Below are 19,064 nucleotides of genomic sequence, written 5' to 3'. Positions count from 1 at the left end.
GCCATCTGGCGCTGCTCGTACCCGCCGCCGATGCTTCCGCGGCCCGCCAGGACCGCTGCCAGGGTGACTGTGCGGCGTGGCCGCTGCGCAGAAAGGCGCTTGCTGCTGCCGCGTCTGTGTTTCGCGCCCACCGCGCGCCTTGCGCGTGCGCCTGGGCCCTGTACTGCTCTCGCGAGCCTTGCGCTGGCACGACGGTGTGCCTCCGCTGGCCTTCGCTGCCGAGACGTGCTTGACTGAGCCGGGCTGTGACGATGGCCGGCTAGAACGCCCACACGGCCGTACCGCAACCAATTCTGTGCTGACTGGCTCCAGACAGGCTCAACCGACCCAGAGACCGCTGGATACGTTGTCTGTCGGATGAAAGAGGTCGCCGCCGACGCCCGCACGATGCCTGAGTGGATTTGGGCCAAAAAATCGCTGTCTGGAATTTTGACTGGGAAACTAACGCTAACTGATGGCCGATGACACGTCAGATCACGCGGCCGGGCGTGAACAGCGCCGGGAGGGCGGCCGGGCCCGCGGCTTGACAGCGCCACCGGTGGGCGGCCTCGGTCGGACGGCGTCGGTCGGCGCCGGTTGCTACAGGGCGTCCGCCACGCGCGGTGGGCGGCGCGGCTTCGCACAAGAACCAAAAAATTCATTGAATCTAAACAGAAATACTTTTCCAAACGCCCATTCCGTCGGAGCCGGTGCTGAGGAGCATGCCCGGGATCTGCTTATGCCAATGCAATTCCTTGATGTCGCGCTGCCAGTGCACAAACAGCAGCTGCAGCGGGATGCCCTCGAGCTGGCCGTCGTCGGTGCGCTTCTGAGACGCAATCTCCTCGTCGTCGGCCTCGACCGACAGATCCCACAGCGTGAGGGTGTTGTCGGCCGACGACACGGCCACGATGGACTCCTCGGTCGGGTGGAACTCGATCGACGTGACCGGGGCCTTGTGGAAATCGAAGCTGGCGGCGGGCTGGGCCTTGGTCTCCTTGGGCTTGAACGAGCGCAAGTCCCAGACAGCCCAGGAGCCGTCGTCGTGGCCACTGGCCAGCAGGTACGACACGCTCGAGTTCCAGCTCATGACGTTGACGTCCGAGGCCGAGGCCTGGATGGAGATCGCTGGGCGGTGCTGCTTCGAACGCGTGTCCCAGATCCGGACAAAGCCGTCGGAGCCACCCGACGCAAACACGGAGCGCTCGCTGCGGCTCCACTGCAGCTCCTCGACCGAGGCGCCGTCGGCGTGGCCGACGAACGGCGTCTTGTCGGTCGTCCAGTGCGACGAACCGCGCGTGGACAGGTAGATCCGGCCGGTGACGTCGCCGGTCAGCAGCTGGCCGGTAGGCACGAGCGGCGACCAGTCGACGGCGTAGCCCTCGACACCGCCATGCGCGCGGATCGTGTGCACCGGCCGGTTCATGGCCTTGCTGATGACCGTGCCGGGCGTGTCGAACGCCGTGTAGTGCGGCGTCAGGTCCCACACGTACACGTCGCCCGACTCGGACAGCGACGCCGTCAGGTACTCACGCGTCTTGGCTGCGTGCGGCGACACGCGTATCCGGTTCGTCGTGTCTGTCGTCTTTAGCGACCGCGACTCGAGGATCGGCTCCGCGTCCTCTTCTTCGTCGTCGTCATCGTCGTCGCGCTCGAGCGTCCGCGCCAGCCCACTCAGCTTAACCACCAGGATCTCGTTGTCCTTCTTGTGCTCGGCCTGCGTGCCCGTCACAAAGTACGTCGTTGCGGGGTAGTCGCTGCGCTCCTCGCCGAGCCCGTCCGGCAGGATGTCGAACGAGAGGCACGGCCAGTTCAGGTTGATCCGGTGCAGCGCGTCGTACACCGTTGGGTCCGGCTCGAGCGTCTCCTGCGGGCCAAGCGGGCCGGCCTTGTGCGGCAGGTAAACCTCCGTGGTCACGTCACGACCGCGCGCCTTTCGCTGCGCCTGCCATGCCTCGCTGCCGGGCTCCTCGCCGGCTTCGTCGGCCTCGATGATCTCCTGCAGTCGGCTGGCCTGCTCCTCAACGTCGCCGAGATCCTCGTCCTCGTCATCCTCGTCGACGATCTCGATCACGCTCTCGTCCGAGGACTCGTACTCGTCTCCGTAAGGGTCCTCGAACTCGCCCATGCCCGTGTCCTCCCCGTTCTCGGCGACGACACGGCGGCCGTCCTTGAGGGCCACCTCCTCGTTCTCGCTTTCCGCCGTCCGCTTGGACATGTCTGTGTCTTGTCCGGGCCTGGGTATGTATGCGCCGAGCTGCTGTGCTTGCTGCCGCGGCCTGGCTGGGTCTGCTGGTTCTGGCGCTTCAGTCGATTGATCTGCTGCGAAATTTTTTGCAAAATTTGCCCGGCCGTGGGTGACCGCGGCCGGCTGGTGTCATCGAAAATATGTCCCACGGGCAGCGGGTGATTCTGGACCGTAATGTCACCCGAATTAATTACACGTGACCTATACCTGTCCGCGCGCCGACCACCCGGCCACCCGGCACGCTCCGCTGCCGTGCCCCTCGGCTCTCGGCCGCCGGCCCCGGCGCCCGCGCCCCCGGCTGGTGGCATCCGACCCACCCGCGCGGCCGGTCCAGGAGGGGCGGGTGGCGGGCGTGGCTGGCTGGGAGCCAACGTTGCCCCTTTTGACTCTGAGCGACCGCAACCGTTGCGTGAGCCACGCAGCAACGGCGAAAGTACTCATGCAATTTGTGTAAATTGCCGATGCTAGACCGCCGCACGCAGGCCGGCAGGAGTGCGGCCGTACCCAATCGCGGCGGGGGCCTGCAGATCGGCCCCCGCAAGACGGGCCGTGCGGAGGGCGGCAGGGCCGGGTAAGCACGCCCCTGAGCCTGCGGGCTCCAAGGCGAGGGCGCGCTAGCGCGCGCGCGCGTCGAATCAAGTCGCTCGCGACCCCCTGACTCGGCGGCCGTGCTGCTACCCACCGCCGCAGGCGCCGCACGGGCGGCCTCCTGCCGCCCGCGGCCGCGCGGCTGCCACCCGCACGGCCGCGGGCGGCGCCGACCTGGGTCCCCCGCAGCGGCGCGATGCTCGGCTGCGCGCACACGCTCTGCCGCGCCGCGTCGCGGGCGCCGCGTCTCGAACGCGGCGCGCTGGACGCCCGCAACGCGCAACGCAAGCTGCGCCAGCACAGATCGGGCACCAGGTAATTAAACGCACTGCAGGCCGCTGCGCGCCTAGCGGCTAGTGGTGATACAGCCGCTAGCTAGCGGCACCTGAGCCGCCCACTAATGGTGCTACGTCCGGACAGCGGTGCCGACGTGACCGTCCGTGCCGCACGCCGGCGGCTGCGACAAGCGGCTGCTCGATTGCGTGGCCCGGGATGACCGTACGGTGCGTGCTCCGCACTGCCGCGGGTGCGGCCGGCACGCGTCTGTAGCCTGGCGCTGGGCCGGCACGCACGGTAGCCGCAGGCACGGCTTTCTCGATCCAGCTAGTGCGCCAGAATCCGTACGATCAGCCGCAGGAGCTGCAGCGGGCGCTGCGGTGCGGCGTGCGGCGGTGCGGTGGCGCGACCGCGGCTGGGGCTGGCGCGACTGGCGTGCATGCCTGGGCCAGCCACGGGAAATTCTTGCGCAAGCGACAAGCGACCGCGCTGTGCGCGGCGGCCACTACCGACTGCGCGCGGACGCACGCGGGCCGTGCTCGCGTGGCCGCGGCGGCCAGGCCGGCCGTCGGCCATGCGCCCGGCCGAGGCCGCGCGAGCACCGGCACGCCGTCCGGCGGTAGGCGAGGTACGCGTGTGCGACGCAGCCGCCGACACCCACCGGCTGGTGCCCATATCCCTGTGACGCCCGACGTTTAGCCTGTTCAGTACGTATGGCCCGGTATTGGTCTACCGCTAGACCGCTGCGAGGGGCGGTGCGCCCGAGTGGCGCCCGTGGCGCCTGTCGTGGCGCGTCGGCGCCGCTGGTGGCAGCGCCGGCCGCCGCGCCGACGCCAGCGCCGGCTTCGCCGCCAATGGCCCTCGTACGTGCGCGCGCGGTCGCGCCAGGCAATGCCCGGCGTCACCCGGCGACGTCCAGGCGGCGTTCGGCAGCGGCTGCTGGGTGGGTCGTGGCCCGGGAGGCGATTGCACGCCGACGGCGTCTGCATTGTGCAGCCTGTGTCTTGGTCGCCGTGAGGCCGGCCCCAGTCTGCGGCCGGCTGGTCCGATCTCCTTGGCCGCGTGGGCTGTGCAGCGACCTGTGCTCCTGGTCGGTAAAACGCAGCACAGACTGTGCGGCGACGTCCGCAAAGCGCGGCCCTGGGGCGACTGCAGCTGCAGCCGGACTCGTTCGCAGTCGCGTCCGCGCCAGCAGCCGCCGGCGTGTCCGCCGCAGGACGGCTGTAGCAGGGTGCAGCGGCATGCAGGCCGGCGCAGCTGTCGACGCCGCCGCCGGCTTCTGTGCCGCGCCCACCGCATCCACCCAGGCGCCTGGCTGCAACGCACGTCGTCCGGCGGTGGCCAGGATCGCTGCCCACCGATTTAGCCCTAGCCCCTGGCCGCTAGCTGTGGCGCTATGCTCGTGACGGCCACGGCCATCGCGCGCCAGCTGCGCTCGGCCAGCTCGCATCCCTGGCATGGCGCGCCAACCCCAGCGCGACCGCAGCGCGCCCTCGCCGGCGTGGGCCAGCGGCCGGCAGGCGCGCCATCGGCGCGGAGCTGCAGGCTACTCGCGCCGGTGCCCGCGCAGACGATGCCCCATTACATCTTAATCTAATTGCAATCTCAATCAATCTTAATTCTGTCCTCGCTCTTTCCCCATTGTGCTCCACCAGGAGGTCTTTATTATTACCAGCTTCTGGCGCCCCGGCCGCCGTGGCCGGTCCGCCGGCCGGGCGCGTTGTCATTCCGCGCGCCTTGCTCCTAATAGCCTTCTTAGATTGCTTGTCCCGCATCGGCGTCAGCGCACTATCTGCAACCGCCTTCTGTCAATTCCGCGCCTACTGCGCGCAGCCCTCTACCCGCTTGCTATCACCCGTAGTCGCTCGTAGCCTCTTCTGACTCGTGCACTCGGTACGCCTACCGGGGCCGTATATAATATCGCCGGCCCGCCCGTCTTTCCCGCCCGTTTCCTTCCCTCGCTTCGTTCCCCCGCCGTGTATGGGTCCCGGACCGATTGACCTCTGTGCGCGATGAGCTCCTTATTCGGCTTCCTTCGCCAGAAGGACTCCCACAAGTCCAAGCAAGCGCCGGCCCCGGTCGCGCGCCCGGCCACCCGCGCCCCGATCCTGCAGGACCCCTGGACCCGGCGCTCGCTCGCGCCGGCCGACATCGCCGACTTTGTGCACCTGGCCACGGCCGAGATTAAGCAGCGAGGTAGGTGGTGCCGTTGGCCGGCCCGGGCCCCGCCTGCGGCCGGCCTCGATTTGCTTTTTTCTGCCGTGCATGCGCTGCCTGCCTAATACGGGCGCCCCCGTCGCTTGGATCTCGACATTGTTTTTCTTTTGCAGTTTTGGAAACTCTGTCGCGACGGCGCCCGGTCGGGACTAGCGGCTCTCTGCGCGCGCCACGCTTGCCTGCACGCGTCTGCGCGGGCCTGCAGGTGTCTGCGGCTCGCCGCAAGCGGCATGTGCTGCCTGCAGGTTCCTGCACGCTACTGCACAAGCTCGCTGCCGGCGCACGCTAGCTCCATCCAGCCTGGATCTGTTCAACGCTAACGTCCCAGGCGTGTTCGTCCCGTACCTGCTGCTGCCCTTCCAGGCGCCGGCCAACAGCCACGAGACCCAGAACTTTGTGCGCGCGATCTTTGTGGCCGACGGCTCGCGCTGCCGTGATGCCGAGACCATCGGCCGCGAGGTCCGGCTGGCCGACATCCACGTCCTGATCTCGGCGCTCAAGTGGACCTGGGCCCGGCTGACGACCCTGCTGTCGTGGGACATCTACGACCTGTTCAAGTCGTCCGAGCACGAGTCCGGCTACGCGCCCTCGGCGTTCTCGACGTTCATCCCGCTCTGCGTGGACTCGCCCGCCCACCTCTCGATCGTAACGGACTTTTTCGACCTGCTGTCGGCGATCGCCGCCCGCAGCAAGGAGAACGGCATGGAGCCGCAGAAGCTGGCGCGGCTGGCGTCGTGGTGGGCGTTCCCGCCGACGATCCCGGAGGCGCACCTGCGGCCGTGCAAGTCGGACTCGCCGCTGGTGACGCACTACAACTACTGGAACCGGTGCGCGGACGCGACGAGTCATCTGTTCTTCGCCTACCTGCGCTCGCTGCGCGTCGAGGGCCCGTCCGTCGTCTCGGTCCTGCCGCGGTCGCTCTCGGGCCTGCTCGAGGCCGTCGCGTACCCGCCCGTGTACACGGCCACGCCGCGCGAGACGCTGCACCTCACGCTCTCGGTGTCGTCGCACACAAAGTCGCCGCTGGGCCTGCTCCGGCTGCTCGAGGCCCAGCTCGCCGACCGGCCCAGCAGCACGGTCTCGGCGTTTGTCGGCGCCGATCCGATCTCGGACGCGGTCGCCGCGGACTGCGCGACCGTGCTGTCGGCGATCGACGCCACGCTCGCGCCGCCCTCCTCGGCCGGCTCGGACGACCGGCTGTCGGTGCGGTCGTCGACCGCGCCCTCGTCCGGCCTCTTTGACTCCACGTATGCCTCCACCTTCCCGAGCTTCACCTCGTCGTTTGCTGCTGACCGTCCGTCGTACCGAAGACCGGAAACTAGTCTCTCGACATCCTCGCCGACCAAGTTCGCCTCGGACGCCAAGGACGCCAGCTGGGCCAGCTTCCGGCTCGACGGCTTTGGCGGCGACAACAGCGTCTCGTCGATCTCGCTGCTCAACCCCGACCTCATGCTGCCGTCGCTCGAGACCATCATGCACAAGCCGCCCACGCGCGGCAGCGACCGCGCCGCGGCCGAGTACCGCGCCGCGCCCGGCGCACCCTCTCATGTATCTTCCGCCGCTCTCCCCGCGTCGTTCGCGCTGGCTAACACAGTCAAGACCACGCTCGACGACGCCTTCTGGTGGACCTGGGTCTGCTCCCACGGCTACGAGGAGCCCGACAGCCGCCAGGGCGTGTTTGGCAGCTCGCTGCTGTGCTGCGTCGGCCACGGAACGCCCAAGTACCTGCTTGTGGAGGAGAGCATCTTCACGCCGCCGCCGCCGCCGTCGCCGGACAAGAGCAAGCTCAAGTCGCAGCTGGGCTCGCGCCGCGGCCTGCGCCGGGCGCCGCTGCGCATTCTCTCGGACCCGTCGATGCGCGAGCGCACCGACGAGACGCCCGAGCTGGCGTCGTCCGTCAGCCTCAACCGCGCGCTGTTGGACAAGCGCGAGAAGCTGCTCTCGATGGCCGCGCAGCTGCAGAAGAAGAGCCTCGAGCCCGCGCCGACGGCGGCCCGGCCGGCCGCGCGCGCGGCGCCGGCGGCCAAGCCCGCCGCGCCGGCGGCCCACAAGACCTCGGACTCGATGACGCTCAACCTGGACAGTATCGACATGGACATCTCGCGCGCGCTCAAGTGGGCCGACTCGGGCGCCGACGCCAAATCGACCGGCTACGACGGCCTGGACGCGCTGCGCAAGGCCAACACGCCCAAGGCCGCGCCGGCCCGGCCGGCCGAGCCGACGGTGAAGTCGATCGCGCCCGACGACGACGACGACCGGCCGCTGGCCATGGCGCTCGTGGACGCGCCGCGGCCCGTCCCGGCCTCGTCCTCGGCCGGCCAGCTGTCGTCGGCCCGCCAGACGCTGCTGGGCCGCCGCGACAGCCAGATCCAGAAGCAGCAGTCGCAGTCGGCGCTGGCCAAGACCGTCGTGCAGATCAAGTCCGAGCCGGCGATCAAGGAGAAGAAGAGCCGGCAGTTTATGTCGCTGCTCAAGTCGGGGTCGCTGTCGAAGAAGAAGTCCAAGAAGGTGATTGGCATCAGCAGCAACACGTACGCGCTCAACAACAGCACCAACGCGCTGGGCCAGTACGAGGCGTTCAAGGAGGTTGCGCCGGAGCGCGACCTGCCGGAGCGCGCGCAGTCGTCGGCCTCGTTCTACCGGCCGTCGGACAAGGAGAACATCAAGCTGACGGCGGCGGCGCCCAAGACGGGCCTGGCGAACGTGCGGCACTCGGTCGCGACCATGCCGACGACGGCGGTCGCGGCCGTGCAGACGGCGGCGGCGACGGCGGCGCCGACGGTGTCCCGGGCGACGGCGCCGGCTGCGGCCACCATCCGCGCCGTCCCCAGCGCGGCCGCCGGCACGATCGCATCCATCGCGCCGCGGTCGCCGGTCAAGGCGCAGCCGTCCACGGCCGCCGCGGCCACGCAGACCGCGCCCGCCGGCTCGACCACGCCGCCGATCGGCGGCAAGGAGGCGGCGTCGTCGTCGTCGTCGTCGGCGTCGTCGCCGCGGTCGTCGCCGTCGGTCGCGACCACGACGTCGTCGTCGCCCGCGCAGGAGTTCAAGGACGTTCCGCAGGCTCAGGACGCCGAGAAGATCCGGCCGGTGATTGTGTACGAGGACGACGACGACGACGTGCCGCTGGCCAAGGCGTCGGTCCCGGCTGGACCGGCGACCGTGGCCAAGCCGAGCGGCGCGCGCCGGCCGCAGCCGCTGGCGCAGCCGCTGCCGCCGCCGCAGGTCGTGCCCATGCCGCCGGACGAGCCCGCGGTCGTGCGCCGGCCGTCGGTCAACACGGCCGGCCTGCAGCGCCACGGCAGCGTCAACGACAAGATGCGCTACCGGTCGGCGCCCATGCCGGCGCGGTCCGGGCCCGTCTCGCCCGTCAGCCCGGCGTCGCCCGTCAGCCCGGCCGGCTCGGTCCGGTCCGAGGACGCGTCCGACGCGCCGCGCTCGTCCGACCGCTGGTCCGAGATCGGCAACGCGATTCGCACGCGCATGCCCGCCCAGCGCCCGCCGTCGCAGCAGTCGCAGGCCCAGGCGCAGCAGATGCAGATGGCCCAGATGCACCAAATGCAGCAGATGGCCCAGATGCAGCAGATGCAGCAGATGCAGCTGCAGCAGCGCCAGCAGATGCAGATGCAGATGCGCGGCGGCATGGTCCCGCCGCCGCAGCGCCGCACGTCTCCGCCGTCCCAGGCCCCGATCCAGATCCACGGCCAGGGCCCCATGGACCGCGCCGCCATGGACCGCGTCATCGACCCGCACGGCACGCCCATCCCGATCCCGATCAGACACCCCCAGCGCTCGGGCAGTCTCAAGAAATCCAACAGCCAGCGCAGCCACAGCTCGCGGTCCGGCCTGCGCAAGTACGTCTCGGGCCCCGACCAGGCCCCGCCCCAGCAGATGCCCGCGCAGCAGGCCCAGCCGCGGTCCCGCATCGCCTACGCCCAGGCCGTGCCGCCCCAGCAGCCGCAGCCGCAGCCGCAGCCGCCCCAGGGCCGCGTCCAGGTCAGCCCGCGGCCGAGCCAGCAGATGCTCAACCGCCGCCAGAGCAGCGGCGTTGTCATCTCGTGAGTCGGCCGTGTACACTCCTTCAGTGCTTTCATTCTATCTACCGGGGATTTTGATCTAATTGCTAATTGTGAATCGTCACGTCCACTCCTTAATATTATTTTTTGCTGCGAATTGTACTCTACAAATAAACTCAATGAAGCCGTTCGATTGGCCGGGGAGAGCGCGGCGAAGCCGGGGTGCAGGCGCAGCGGCTATATGCGGCTATCTGCCCGAAGGGCAGCTACCCTCGACGGAGTCGCCGCCGGAGGCCACCGGGGATGCTGCGTGGCGGCTATATGCAGGCGCGGGGACGCGCCGCACGTCGCGCGGCGCGGCTGCCACGTGACCAGCCGCACGGTGCGCGGCTCACAAAGAGGCCGGGCGCCCAGCCGGACTTCCACCATGGACTTTTCAACCAACGCGGCCAAGCCCGCCATCACGGCCGGCGACTTTGCGCAGGACTTTGCCGCCGTGCAGGCGCCGCAGTCGGCGGCACGGGACGTGATCGCGATGGCGCGGCAGATGCTGGTGCGCGAGCCGGCGGCCACGGACGACAGCCAGATCGCGGACGCGCGCGAGCTGTTTGCGCTGCACCAGCAGCTGGCGGCGCAGACCGGGCGGCTGCAGCCGGCGAGCAGTGCCAGCAGCCGCGGCGGCACGCCCGGAGGGATCTCGCCCGTGGGCTCGCCGGTCGGGTCGGTCGGGTCGGGCCGGTCCGGGGGCTCGTCGGCGTCGTCGCGGGCCGCGTCGTCGCTCGGGCGCGGGTCGGCCGGGCCCAGCCCGGCGCCGGCCGGCCCGTCGCCGCTGGACGAGCTCGGGCTACGGGTGGCGCGCGTCGAGACGCACGTGGAGCACATGCGCGAGCGCATGCAGACGGCGGGGCTGAGCGCCCGGTAGTGTACCTGCGGCCGCGGCCGGGGTTTCTTGGAGATATATACATCTATGTCCATGTTTTATGTGCGAGAAGCCTACCCAAAACCAAAGAGCGATTGTGAAAGAGTGTGGGGCATGAGTTCTGTACAGGCCGCCGGCGGCGGATCAGTTCTTGCGGTCGGCCGGGGGCTCGGGGTCCGCAGAGTGGCGGTTGCGGCGCTCGAGGTCGTCGCAGTTGACGTCGTCCTGCACGGCCACGCCCGAGCGCGAGACCTCCTGGTTCTCGCTCTTGATGAGCTGCTCCTGCTCCTTGATGACCTCCAGGCGCTGCTTGTTGGTGGCGGCGCCCTCGAGGTTGTGGACCTCGAGCTCGGCCTCGTGGAAGAGCTCGTCCGGAATCGAGCTGAGGACCGAGAGCAGGGCGTCGTAGTGGCTCTCGGCCGAGGCCTCGCCGTAGATGTAGGCCGAGGACAGCACGAGCAGGGTCGCGGGCACCTTCTGGCGCAGGCGCAGGTCGAGCCACGTCTGCAGGTCCTCGCGCATGCGCGCCGGCGAGTAGCCGTGCGAGCGGAAGCCGCGCGACGCGCACGCGCCCTGCAGCTCGGTCACGGTCAGCGACGACACGCCCTCCTCGTCGATCGCGCGGTCGTCGAGCTTGGTCTGGCGCAGCTTGCGCCGGATCTGGTACCGCAGCACCATGTCCGAGCCGAACCGGGTCAGGTTCATGTACCGGCACATGGCCACGAGCTGCGGCCGCGAGAGGTTGTCGAGCACGACGTCGTCCTTGAACAGCCGGCAGACGCTCAGGAGCTCCTCGCGCGACGGCGACTCGCCGGACGAGCGCACCTTGCGGAAGAACTCGGCGAACAGCGCGCGCTGCGAGCTCGTCGGGTTCGCCGGCAGCTGCAGCCCGTTCTCGCTCACCGTGTTGCGCAGGAACACCGAGACCTCCTTGCGCGTCTTGCGCAGCAGCGTCTTGCGCGCCTCGCGCGACGCCGCCGACACGTACGTCGACGGCAGCATGCCCGGGAAGATCTTGAGCACCACCGGCAGCAGGAACTCGGCGAACGGCACGATCACAAACATCGAGAACGGCACCAGCCGGGCGATGTCCTGCACCGTGCGCGTCAGCTGCCGGTGCTCGCGCCGCGTGAGCTCGTAGCCCGACAGCTTCTTGAACACGAGCTTGGTCGAGATCTTGATCTCGGCCCCGAGCAGCAGCGTGCCGTCCTTGAGGTGGTGGAGCTCGTCCTTGACCTTGGCCCAGATCGCCTTGCCCGAGTACTTGTTCTCGACCTTCTTGAGCGGCTTGGCCTCGGCCGCGACGACCGCCTTGGCCGCGGCCTTGGCCTCGCCGTCCTTCTCGGCCGCCGCCGCGCTGTTCTCGGCCGCGGCCTTCTTGGCCGCCACCGACGCCTCGACGGTCTCGGCCGGCGCCGCCCGCCGGACCTCGGCCAGGTCGTAGTGCGGCACCCGCCCAGCCGTCTCGGTGAGGTTCTGCAGATGCTTCTTTGTGCGCGCCGGGCTCAGTCCAGGCGGCGGCGGCGGCCGCTCGCCACCGGTGAACGACGACGTCTCGGTCGAGTACGCGCGCGCGGCGACGCCTGCCCGGAGGAGCTCGGCAGCCCGCTGGCTAAGCAGGATCTGCGGACGACCTGGACGTTAGCACTGCGCTGATCTGCGACGGCCGCGGCCGCGGCCGGACGGACGCCGGCGGCGGCACACACGGCCTGGCCACAACTGCCGCTGGCCGCTGCCTGCGCCTGGCCGCCTGGCCGCCTGGCCACGGCCGCCCGCCCGCCGCGGCCGTGTGCCTTCGCCGGCCGGGGCTATCTCCGTGTGCACTTACCGAGCGTCGTCGGCCGGACCGCCGATCGCTGGAGCGTCCGCGTCGACAGCGCCAGCGCGTTCTGCTTGATCATCAGGGTGTTCATGACGTGCAAGGCTTGAGCAGTCGATTGATCCGTCGGTGCTGGTCGATGGTGAGAGCTTCGAAAGAAATCTGCGAAGATTTGCGAGGTGGCCGTTGTGCCGGCACGGTGCGGTTATGCCCCACCGGCGGGGCGGCGCGCCGGGTGCGGCACAACTGCGCGACGGCGCGGCGCGGCGGGGCCGCCGGCACCACGTGACCGCCCACCTCCCGGCGCACGTGACGCGCGTCGGCCCGCCGCCGGGCACTCAGCTCCTGTGGCCCGGTGGCGCCGGAGCGAGCCGCACGTCCCGACGCGGCCGGGCCCGACGTCGGCGCCGAGCCGGCATTGCCGGGCGCCCGGCCTGGCCGTAAAGCCGCAGCGATGGATGTCTAGTCTCTATTAGCTCTGTGGCGGCTGCGGACGACGCGGACGGCCGCGGGCGGAGCGCGCTGGCACGTGGTGCGCCGCACGCGGTGCGGCGCGCGCCGCACCGCGTGCGGCGCGGGACCCCGCGGCCGCTGCCTGCGCTCGCTCACCGCGCGTAGTCCACGCGGTCCGTCGCCGCGTGCCGCACCTGCACCAGCGCCGCCAGCTGCTTCACAAACTCGTCCAGCACGATCGCGTTGCTCACAAACGAGTCAAGCGTCACGTAGCGCACGGTCTTGGTCGAGCCCAGGACCTGGATCACGTTGGGCAGCCACCGGCCGTCCTCCGGGCCCATGTCGGCCATCTCGATCTCGGTCTGCGCGGCCAGGTCGTCCGGCAGGTCGTCCGGGCCGTCGACCGGCGCCGGCGGCGGGCTCGGCAGCCGCAGATCGACGTGCGATCCCAGCACGGACGCAAAGTCTCGCAGCGAGTCTAGCGAGTGCTCCGAGTGGTCTGCCGGGTAGGCCACGTCCGACGTCGACAGGTTGAACAGGCTCGACGAGGCGCCGCCGGCAAGCAGCGACGCGTCGCGCGGCCGCGGCACATCGATCGGCGGCGGCGCCGCCAGCGGGTCGCGCTCGAGCCCGGACGCCGAGTAGATCCGCTGGCTGATCCGGCGGCCCTGGACGGCCCGCCGCGACGGCGCCGCGGCCAGCTCGCCGTACGGCTTGCCGGCCGGCGCCGGCGGGTCCGCGGCCAGCTCGGCCCGGCGGTCGGCCAGCCGGTCGTCGAGCCCGGCCACGCGGCGCCGCTGCTCGTCGACCTTGGCCACGAGCGTCCGCAGCACGTCCATCACCGGCGACAGCCGCCGAAAGCGCACGTTCACCACGCGCTCTGCCGGCGCCTCGCCCCAGTACTCGTCGTCCGACATGTCGTCGCAGTACTGCCGCAGGTAGGCCGTGTCGCGCGCGGCCGGCGCGGCGGGCTCGGCCGGCGCTGCCTCGAGCTCGACGTCGCCGAGGTCGACCAGCAGCCAGCCGCGCAGCGACAGCCATGGGCACGCGACCAGGTCGGCCACCAGTGCCGTCAGCACCAGGTTCAGCTCAACCGAGTTGGCAAAGAACGAGGCCAGCAGGTTGGCGAGCGCGCGCAGCACCGTGTCGGAGCCGTCCAGCGCGGCCGGCGCGGCCGCCGCCGCTGTCGCCAGGGCCGCGCGCGCGTCCGCCAGGTACGCTGCGTACGCGTGCGCGGCTGCGGCCGCGTCCAGCGTCGGCGCCAGCTCGCGCAGGAACGCCAGCTCCTGCTCGTAGACCGGATACGGCACGGCCTCGACCGCGCGCGGCCGCAGTGCAAACAGCGCCGGTGCGGCCGCGGCCGCGTGCCGCGCGACCAGCGCGGCCAGGAGCCGCACGGCCGCCACCAGCGTCTGCTGCGATGACGACTCGAGCGACCGCGCCACCATGTCGGCCAGGCAAAACTCGTCGAGCGCGTGCTTGTCGCGCGACGCCTCGAGCACGAGCCGTTGTAGCGACAGCCGTTTCTGGGCGAGCGCGGTCGTGCGCCCGGTGTCGGGCGGCGTCAGGTCGCACGCGCGCGCGCGGGGATCCCGCGAGAGCAGGTAGGGCAGCACCAGGTCGCGCAGGTCGCCGTCGATCACGTCCACGATCGCGCGCACGTACGTCAGCATGGCCACGGTCGACCCGCCCTCCAGGTCGACCGCCTCGACCAGGGACGGGTACAGCAGCTGGTGCAGGAACAGCACGTGGAAGTGGTCGAGCAGCATGCGCCGGAGCTCGCCGGACGCGCAGAACGCGAGCACTTCCTGCCAGAGCTCGAGGTAGGCCACGAACGTGCGCAGATGGCCGCGCGCGTCCTCGTCGCTGTCGGCGTCGCGCCGCCGCGGCCCGCGCGACACCGCCACCACCGGCGGCTCGTCCTCGGCCTCGGTAGCGCGGGCGACGGTGCGCGAGAGCTGCGAGTAGAGCGCGCCGAGGCCGGACGCCATGAGCGTGCCAAAGTCGCTCTCGAGGATCCATTGCTCGAGCGCCGAGCCGGGCACGGCGAGCCGCACGAGAGCCAGCAGGCCGCGCCGGGCCACGGCGCCGGTCGGGCCCTCGGCATGCACCAGCTCCAGCAGGAGGTAGAAGGGGGGAAACTCGGCCTGGGGTCAGCGTGCGCGCGCGCCGACTTACGTGGCTGCGCATGCTCAGCTCGAGATCGGTCGGCGCCGCCACAGACTCGTCCGAGACGTCGGCCTCGGACGAGAACGTGACGGACGCGTCCTGGAGCTCGGGCTTGCGGGTCGCCCGAGGCGCATTGAGGTCTGTTTCTTGCAAGACCCGCTCGGCCTCGTCCAGGGAAGAGTCAGGAGACGACGCGTAGAGCCCAGGAGGGGACGACGCCGTGATAGGAGACGGAGGGGGAGACGGCGTGGCCGTGGGCGGGGGGTTGGCCGGCGAGGGGTCATGGGGCCCGGTGTCGGCCGCCTGCGCGGTCTGTGCAGGCTGCCGGGAGTCCGCCGTCGGCCCCGTAACGCCGTCGGACGGCTCTGGGGCGTCTGTGGCCGGCTCAGCAGAGCACCTGGCCGGCTCCGGAGGGTCTGCAGGCTGTGAGTGGGCGTCTGAAGCCCCCGACGGGCCGTCTGCGGGCTGCAAAGGCTCCTCTGCGGACGGCGCCGGCTCTGCAGACGCCGGCAGCGCGCCCGCCGGCGCGCCCGCAGCCTCCGTCGGCTCGTCCGCTGGTTCGTCCGCCGGCTCGCTCGCCGGCTCCTCGGCCTCCGCGCCCTCCAGCCACCGGTCAAACACGGCCCGATCCTGCTGGATACTCGCCACCACCATGTATAGCACCTCGGCCAGCGTCTCGTCCAGCGCCGGGTCGCCCCGGCTCTGGTTGATGTGCACAATCGTGCGGTGCACGTGGCCCACCAGCGTGCGATCGAGCTCGGCCAGGCCCGAGTCCAGCACAGCCGCCAGCACGCGGCCGGCCTCGAGCGCGGCACCCGGCCCCAGCGCGGCCGCAGCCGCCACCGCACCGGCCACGGCCGGCGCCGCAGCGTGGCCGACGCGCTCGGCGCGTGTCGAGCCGTCGGCGTCGGCCAGCAGCGCGGCCACGCGGGCCAGCGCGCGCTCGGCGTCGCCAGCAGTCCGGGCTCCCGCAGCGGTCTCGTCAGCGCATCCGCGCAGCACGTACCTGCAGCTTGGCGCACTCGATCTCGATCTCGGAGCGGTCGTCGCGGCTCGCGCCGCGACCAAACAGGCCCCAGAACGCGGCCATGCTAGACCACGGCGTCAGGCGCGACGCGTCGCGGGCTCAGGACCAGGCGCGGACCGCGTCGGCACGCGTCCAGATTCGCAGGCGGCCTGCTCGCGTCCACAGAGCGTCACGGATCAGGGCCGTGGGCGGCCGCGGTCGGTTGTGCAGGTGCAGACGTGTCGGAGCTCCTGCGTAGACGAGGGTTGCGGTCCCAGCGATAGTGCGCTTGATAGACCACGACATGCACGGCTCTCCCGCCAGCGACCAGTCGACGCCAGACCATCGACCAGCAGACAACGGCGATCAACGATCGGTAGGTGGAGCCGCGGGCGGGCTGACGGCAGTCGATGACGGCCAGAGACAGCGGCCGCTGAAACGAGGAGTGCGGCCAGACTGGGTCCTGACTGCGCACGGACGGTGGGCAGCGGACACAGTGACGCAGGTCCTGGAACGTCGTGGAACGGCGCGGACAGCGCACCGAGGCGGCCCCAGCCATTGCAGCCGCCGGCCGACGGGCGGAGCGGCGCGAGCAGCGCGAGAGCGGCGAGAGCGGCGAGAGCGCCGACAGCGGCGCCGGTGCGATCGGCCGCCGCGAGCCCAGGCGCCAGCAGACAGCGCGCGGCCGAGCGAGCGAGTCCGGACCGACCGGACCCGCGCGGACCTGACCGCCGCGGTCCCGAGCACGCGCCCGACCCGGCCCCCGACCCGCCCCCGAGCGGGCCCGGCCCCGACCCGGCCCCGACCCGGCCCAGCCATCCCCGGCCCCGGCCCCGACCGCCCGCCATGGAGCTCAACCGGGCCATCCTCCTGGCCGTGCTGGTCACCATCATGCTGCTGACGCCCGAGTCGGCGTCGCCCGGCCAGCGCCAGGCGTTCCGCGACTTTGTCGCCGCCCAGAAGCTCCGCCGCGACGTCCTCGTCAACACGACGTGGGACTCGGGCCCCGTCGGCCTCGAGGGCGTCGGCACGCTGGTCGTGCCCGAGCCGGTCGCCTCGGCCGCGGCCGCGCTGTGGGCGTCGCAGACCGGCGACCCCGCCGCGTTCTTCCGCAACGTCACCGGCGTCGTCCGCGGCCGGTGGGACCGCCGCGACGACCTCGGCGTCGAGCCGCTCGAGCTCTGGCACTCGCCCGACTACGTCGAGGCCGCGCGCAACGAGACCGTGCTGCGCGCCGACGACGGCGGCAACATCACCGCGCTCTCGGGCCACATCACGTTCGACCTGGCCGAGTCCGCCGCGGGGGCCGTGCAGATGGTCGAGGCCGCCGTCGCCGTCGCCGACGACGTCGACGACCACACGCACACGGTGGCCATGCGCGGCGTGCACTTTGTCGACTCGGGCAACATGCTGCTGACGACGACGTCGCGCAAGTTCGCCGGCCTGTTTGCGCTGCCGCACCTGGCCCTGACCGAGGACCGCTACGACCGCGCGCGCGAGCCGCTGCTGCGCGAGCTCAACGACACCATCGCCGCGCTCGACCGCGTGCTCGACCACGACGTCAACCCGTCGCTGGGCGCGCAGCCGGCGGCGCCGGTGAACGCGTGCGAGTACGTCGCGTACGTGCAGCTGCACCGGGCCCCGCTGGAGCCGGCCGACCTGGCCGTGGTCGAGGCCGAGCTGCGCACGCCGCTCGGCCGCCCGCACGCGCCGGTGCCGGCGATCGAGCTGGCGGCGGTCGTGTGGTCGCCCAACTGCGGCACCGTGCTCGAGGCCCGCCACGTCCAGGGGCCCAAGATCGAGCGGTTCTGGGCGCACGCGGGCACGACCGCGCAGATCGCGGGCGCGCTGGCCCTGGGGCAGATCTGGCTGCTCATCCGCCAGATGAACGACACCAACACGCCCTCGACCGTGTCCCGGCTGAGCTTCTGGACGATCGGCCTGATGGCCCTGGTCGACGGCTACTTTTGCATGGGCTACCTGACGGCCGCGATCTTCATCGAGTCGACGTTCCTGCCGTTCATGACCGTGGCGTTTCTGTCGTTCCTGCTCGTGTCGGTCTTTGGCATGCGGTACCTGATTCTGATCCACCGGATCCAGCGGCCCGAGTGGCGCGCGACGCCGGCCCCGACGCCAGCGCCGGCTGCGGCGCCGGCGCCGGCCCCGACCACGGGCCCGGCCGGGCTGCCGCTGCCGGCGACCGCGCCGGCCCCGGCCCCGGCACCGCCGCCCGACGACGACGGCCGCTCGGACGTGTCGCTGCTCTACTCGCGCTTCTACTTCATCCTCCTCGGCTTCATCTTCATGACCCTCAACGCGTCCACATGGCCCGCCCCGCTGCGCAAGGCGTTCCAGCACACGCTCTTCCTCGCGCTCAACTCGTACTGGGTCCCGCAGATCTACCGGAACGTCATGCGCGGCTGCCGCCGGGCGTTCAAGTGGGAGTTCGTCGTGGGCATGTCCGTGATCCGGCTGTGCCCGGCGCTCTACCTCTACCTGTTTCCCGAGAACATCATCTTCTACGACGTCAACCCGTTCTGGGCGGCCATCATCGTCGGCTGGGTCTGGCTGCAGATCGTGGCGCTGGTGTCGCAGGACATCCTGGGGCCCCGCTTCTTCGTGCCCGAACGGCTGCTGCCGCCGTCGTACGACTACCACCCGGCGCTGCTCTTTGGCGACGCCGAGGCCGACGACGACCTGGAGGCCGGGCCGTCCGTCGGCAACGTCAAGCCTGCGGCCGAGGGCTCGGCCGTCATCGTGCTCGGGGCCACCGACTGCGCCATCTGCATGCAGCCCATCAACGTGCGCGCGGACGACGCCGACCCGTCGCCGACGACCGCCGGCCTGCTCGCGCGCAGACACTACATGGTCACGCCGTGCCGGCACATCTTCCACACGCCGTGCTTGGAGGCGTGGATGCGGTTCAAACTGCAGTGCCCGACGTGCCGGAACCCGTTGCCGCCGCTGTGAGCGACAAGACGCCGACTGCACGCGTGCGGCTCGGCGAGGATGCCGGTGGCAGCCTGCGGCAGGGCTGCGTTGTGCGCGAGGGCGACGGTTTTAGGGATTAGCCGGCTCGCGCGGCTATATGCGGCTATATGCGGCTATACGGCGCCGAGCCGCCGCCCGCAGGGCGCCGCGACGCGCCGTGCACCGGCCGTGCACCGGCCGTGCACCGGCCGGCGGCGGCTACATGCCGCGCTGGCGGCTATATGCCCGGCCGGCACCTCCAGCCGCACGGCGTGCGGCGCGCGGCCGCCGTGCCAGCCGCACAGCGTGCGGCGCGCAGCCGCGCATGCCAGCCGCACAGCGTGCGGCGCACACGCATGCCAGCCGCACAGAGTGCGGCGCACGCAAAAGTCCATAGAATACAC

At 71.0% G+C, this 19,064-nt stretch overlaps 7 protein-coding genes across 7 annotated transcripts; 3 read left to right on the top strand and 4 right to left on the bottom strand.

The window, feature by feature from the left end:
• Nucleotides 1-620: 620 nt before the first annotated feature.
• Nucleotides 621-2,510, bottom strand: V1510DRAFT_409259 (WD40-repeat-containing domain protein). Its single transcript, XM_066932555.1, has one exon. It carries the CDS (start codon nucleotides 2,195-2,197, stop codon nucleotides 647-649), a length of 1,551 nt encoding a protein of 516 aa, XP_066791806.1. The 5' UTR covers nucleotides 2,198-2,510; the 3' UTR covers nucleotides 621-646.
• Nucleotides 2,511-5,103: 2,593 nt separating this feature from the next.
• On the top strand, nucleotides 5,104-5,977 carry V1510DRAFT_358346 (uncharacterized protein; the record flags this gene model as incomplete). Its single annotated transcript, XM_066930907.1, has 2 exons — nucleotides 5,104-5,287; nucleotides 5,637-5,977. Coding segments are annotated over 2 exons (525 nt in total), but the record flags the coding sequence as incomplete, so codon positions are not given.
• A 2,598-nt stretch (nucleotides 5,978-8,575) lies between these two features.
• V1510DRAFT_409250 (uncharacterized protein) lies at nucleotides 8,576-9,242 on the bottom strand. Its single transcript, XM_066932554.1, has one exon. The coding sequence runs from the start codon at nucleotides 9,232-9,234 to the stop codon at nucleotides 8,632-8,634; it is 603 nt and encodes a 200-aa protein (XP_066791804.1). The 5' UTR covers nucleotides 9,235-9,242; the 3' UTR covers nucleotides 8,576-8,631.
• A 448-nt stretch (nucleotides 9,243-9,690) lies between these two features.
• On the top strand, nucleotides 9,691-10,414 carry V1510DRAFT_427804 (uncharacterized protein; the record flags this gene model as incomplete). The annotated part of the gene is made up of 1 exon (XM_066935228.1): nucleotides 9,691-10,414. A coding segment is annotated over one exon (654 nt), but the record flags the coding sequence as incomplete, so codon positions are not given.
• V1510DRAFT_388000 (LETM1 domain-containing protein mdm28) lies at nucleotides 10,249-12,313 on the bottom strand. The gene is made up of 2 exons (XM_066931711.1): nucleotides 12,072-12,313; nucleotides 10,249-11,877 (listed from the first exon to the last, which is right to left on the bottom strand). Exons 1-2 carry the CDS (start codon nucleotides 12,154-12,156, stop codon nucleotides 10,388-10,390), a joined length of 1,575 nt encoding a protein of 524 aa, XP_066791802.1. The 5' UTR covers nucleotides 12,157-12,313; the 3' UTR covers nucleotides 10,249-10,387.
• A 327-nt stretch (nucleotides 12,314-12,640) lies between these two features.
• V1510DRAFT_432922 (Retinoic acid induced 16-like protein-domain-containing protein) lies at nucleotides 12,641-15,774 on the bottom strand (the record flags this gene model as incomplete). Its single annotated transcript, XM_066935514.1, has 5 exons — nucleotides 12,641-14,662; nucleotides 14,694-15,049; nucleotides 15,082-15,107; nucleotides 15,172-15,626; nucleotides 15,691-15,774. 5 exons carry the CDS (start codon nucleotides 15,772-15,774, stop codon nucleotides 12,668-12,670), a joined length of 2,916 nt encoding a protein of 971 aa, XP_066791801.1. The 3' UTR covers nucleotides 12,641-12,667.
• Nucleotides 15,775-16,463: 689 nt separating this feature from the next.
• Nucleotides 16,464-18,827, top strand: V1510DRAFT_371738 (uncharacterized protein). Its single transcript, XM_066931487.1, has one exon. It carries the CDS (start codon nucleotides 16,537-16,539, stop codon nucleotides 18,658-18,660), a length of 2,124 nt encoding a protein of 707 aa, XP_066791800.1. The 5' UTR covers nucleotides 16,464-16,536; the 3' UTR covers nucleotides 18,661-18,827.
• The last annotated feature ends 237 nt before the right edge of the window (nucleotides 18,828-19,064 follow it).

The sequence above is a fragment of the Dipodascopsis tothii genome, assembly GCF_038497935.1.
Source record: "Dipodascopsis tothii strain CBS 759.85 unplaced genomic scaffold V1510scaffold_1, whole genome shotgun sequence".
Classification (NCBI taxonomy): domain Eukaryota; kingdom Fungi; phylum Ascomycota; class Lipomycetes; order Lipomycetales; family Lipomycetaceae; genus Neoaidaea; species Neoaidaea tothii.
The sequence above is the reverse complement of the archived record's forward strand: the minus strand, read 5'-3'. Positions and strand labels throughout refer to the sequence as shown.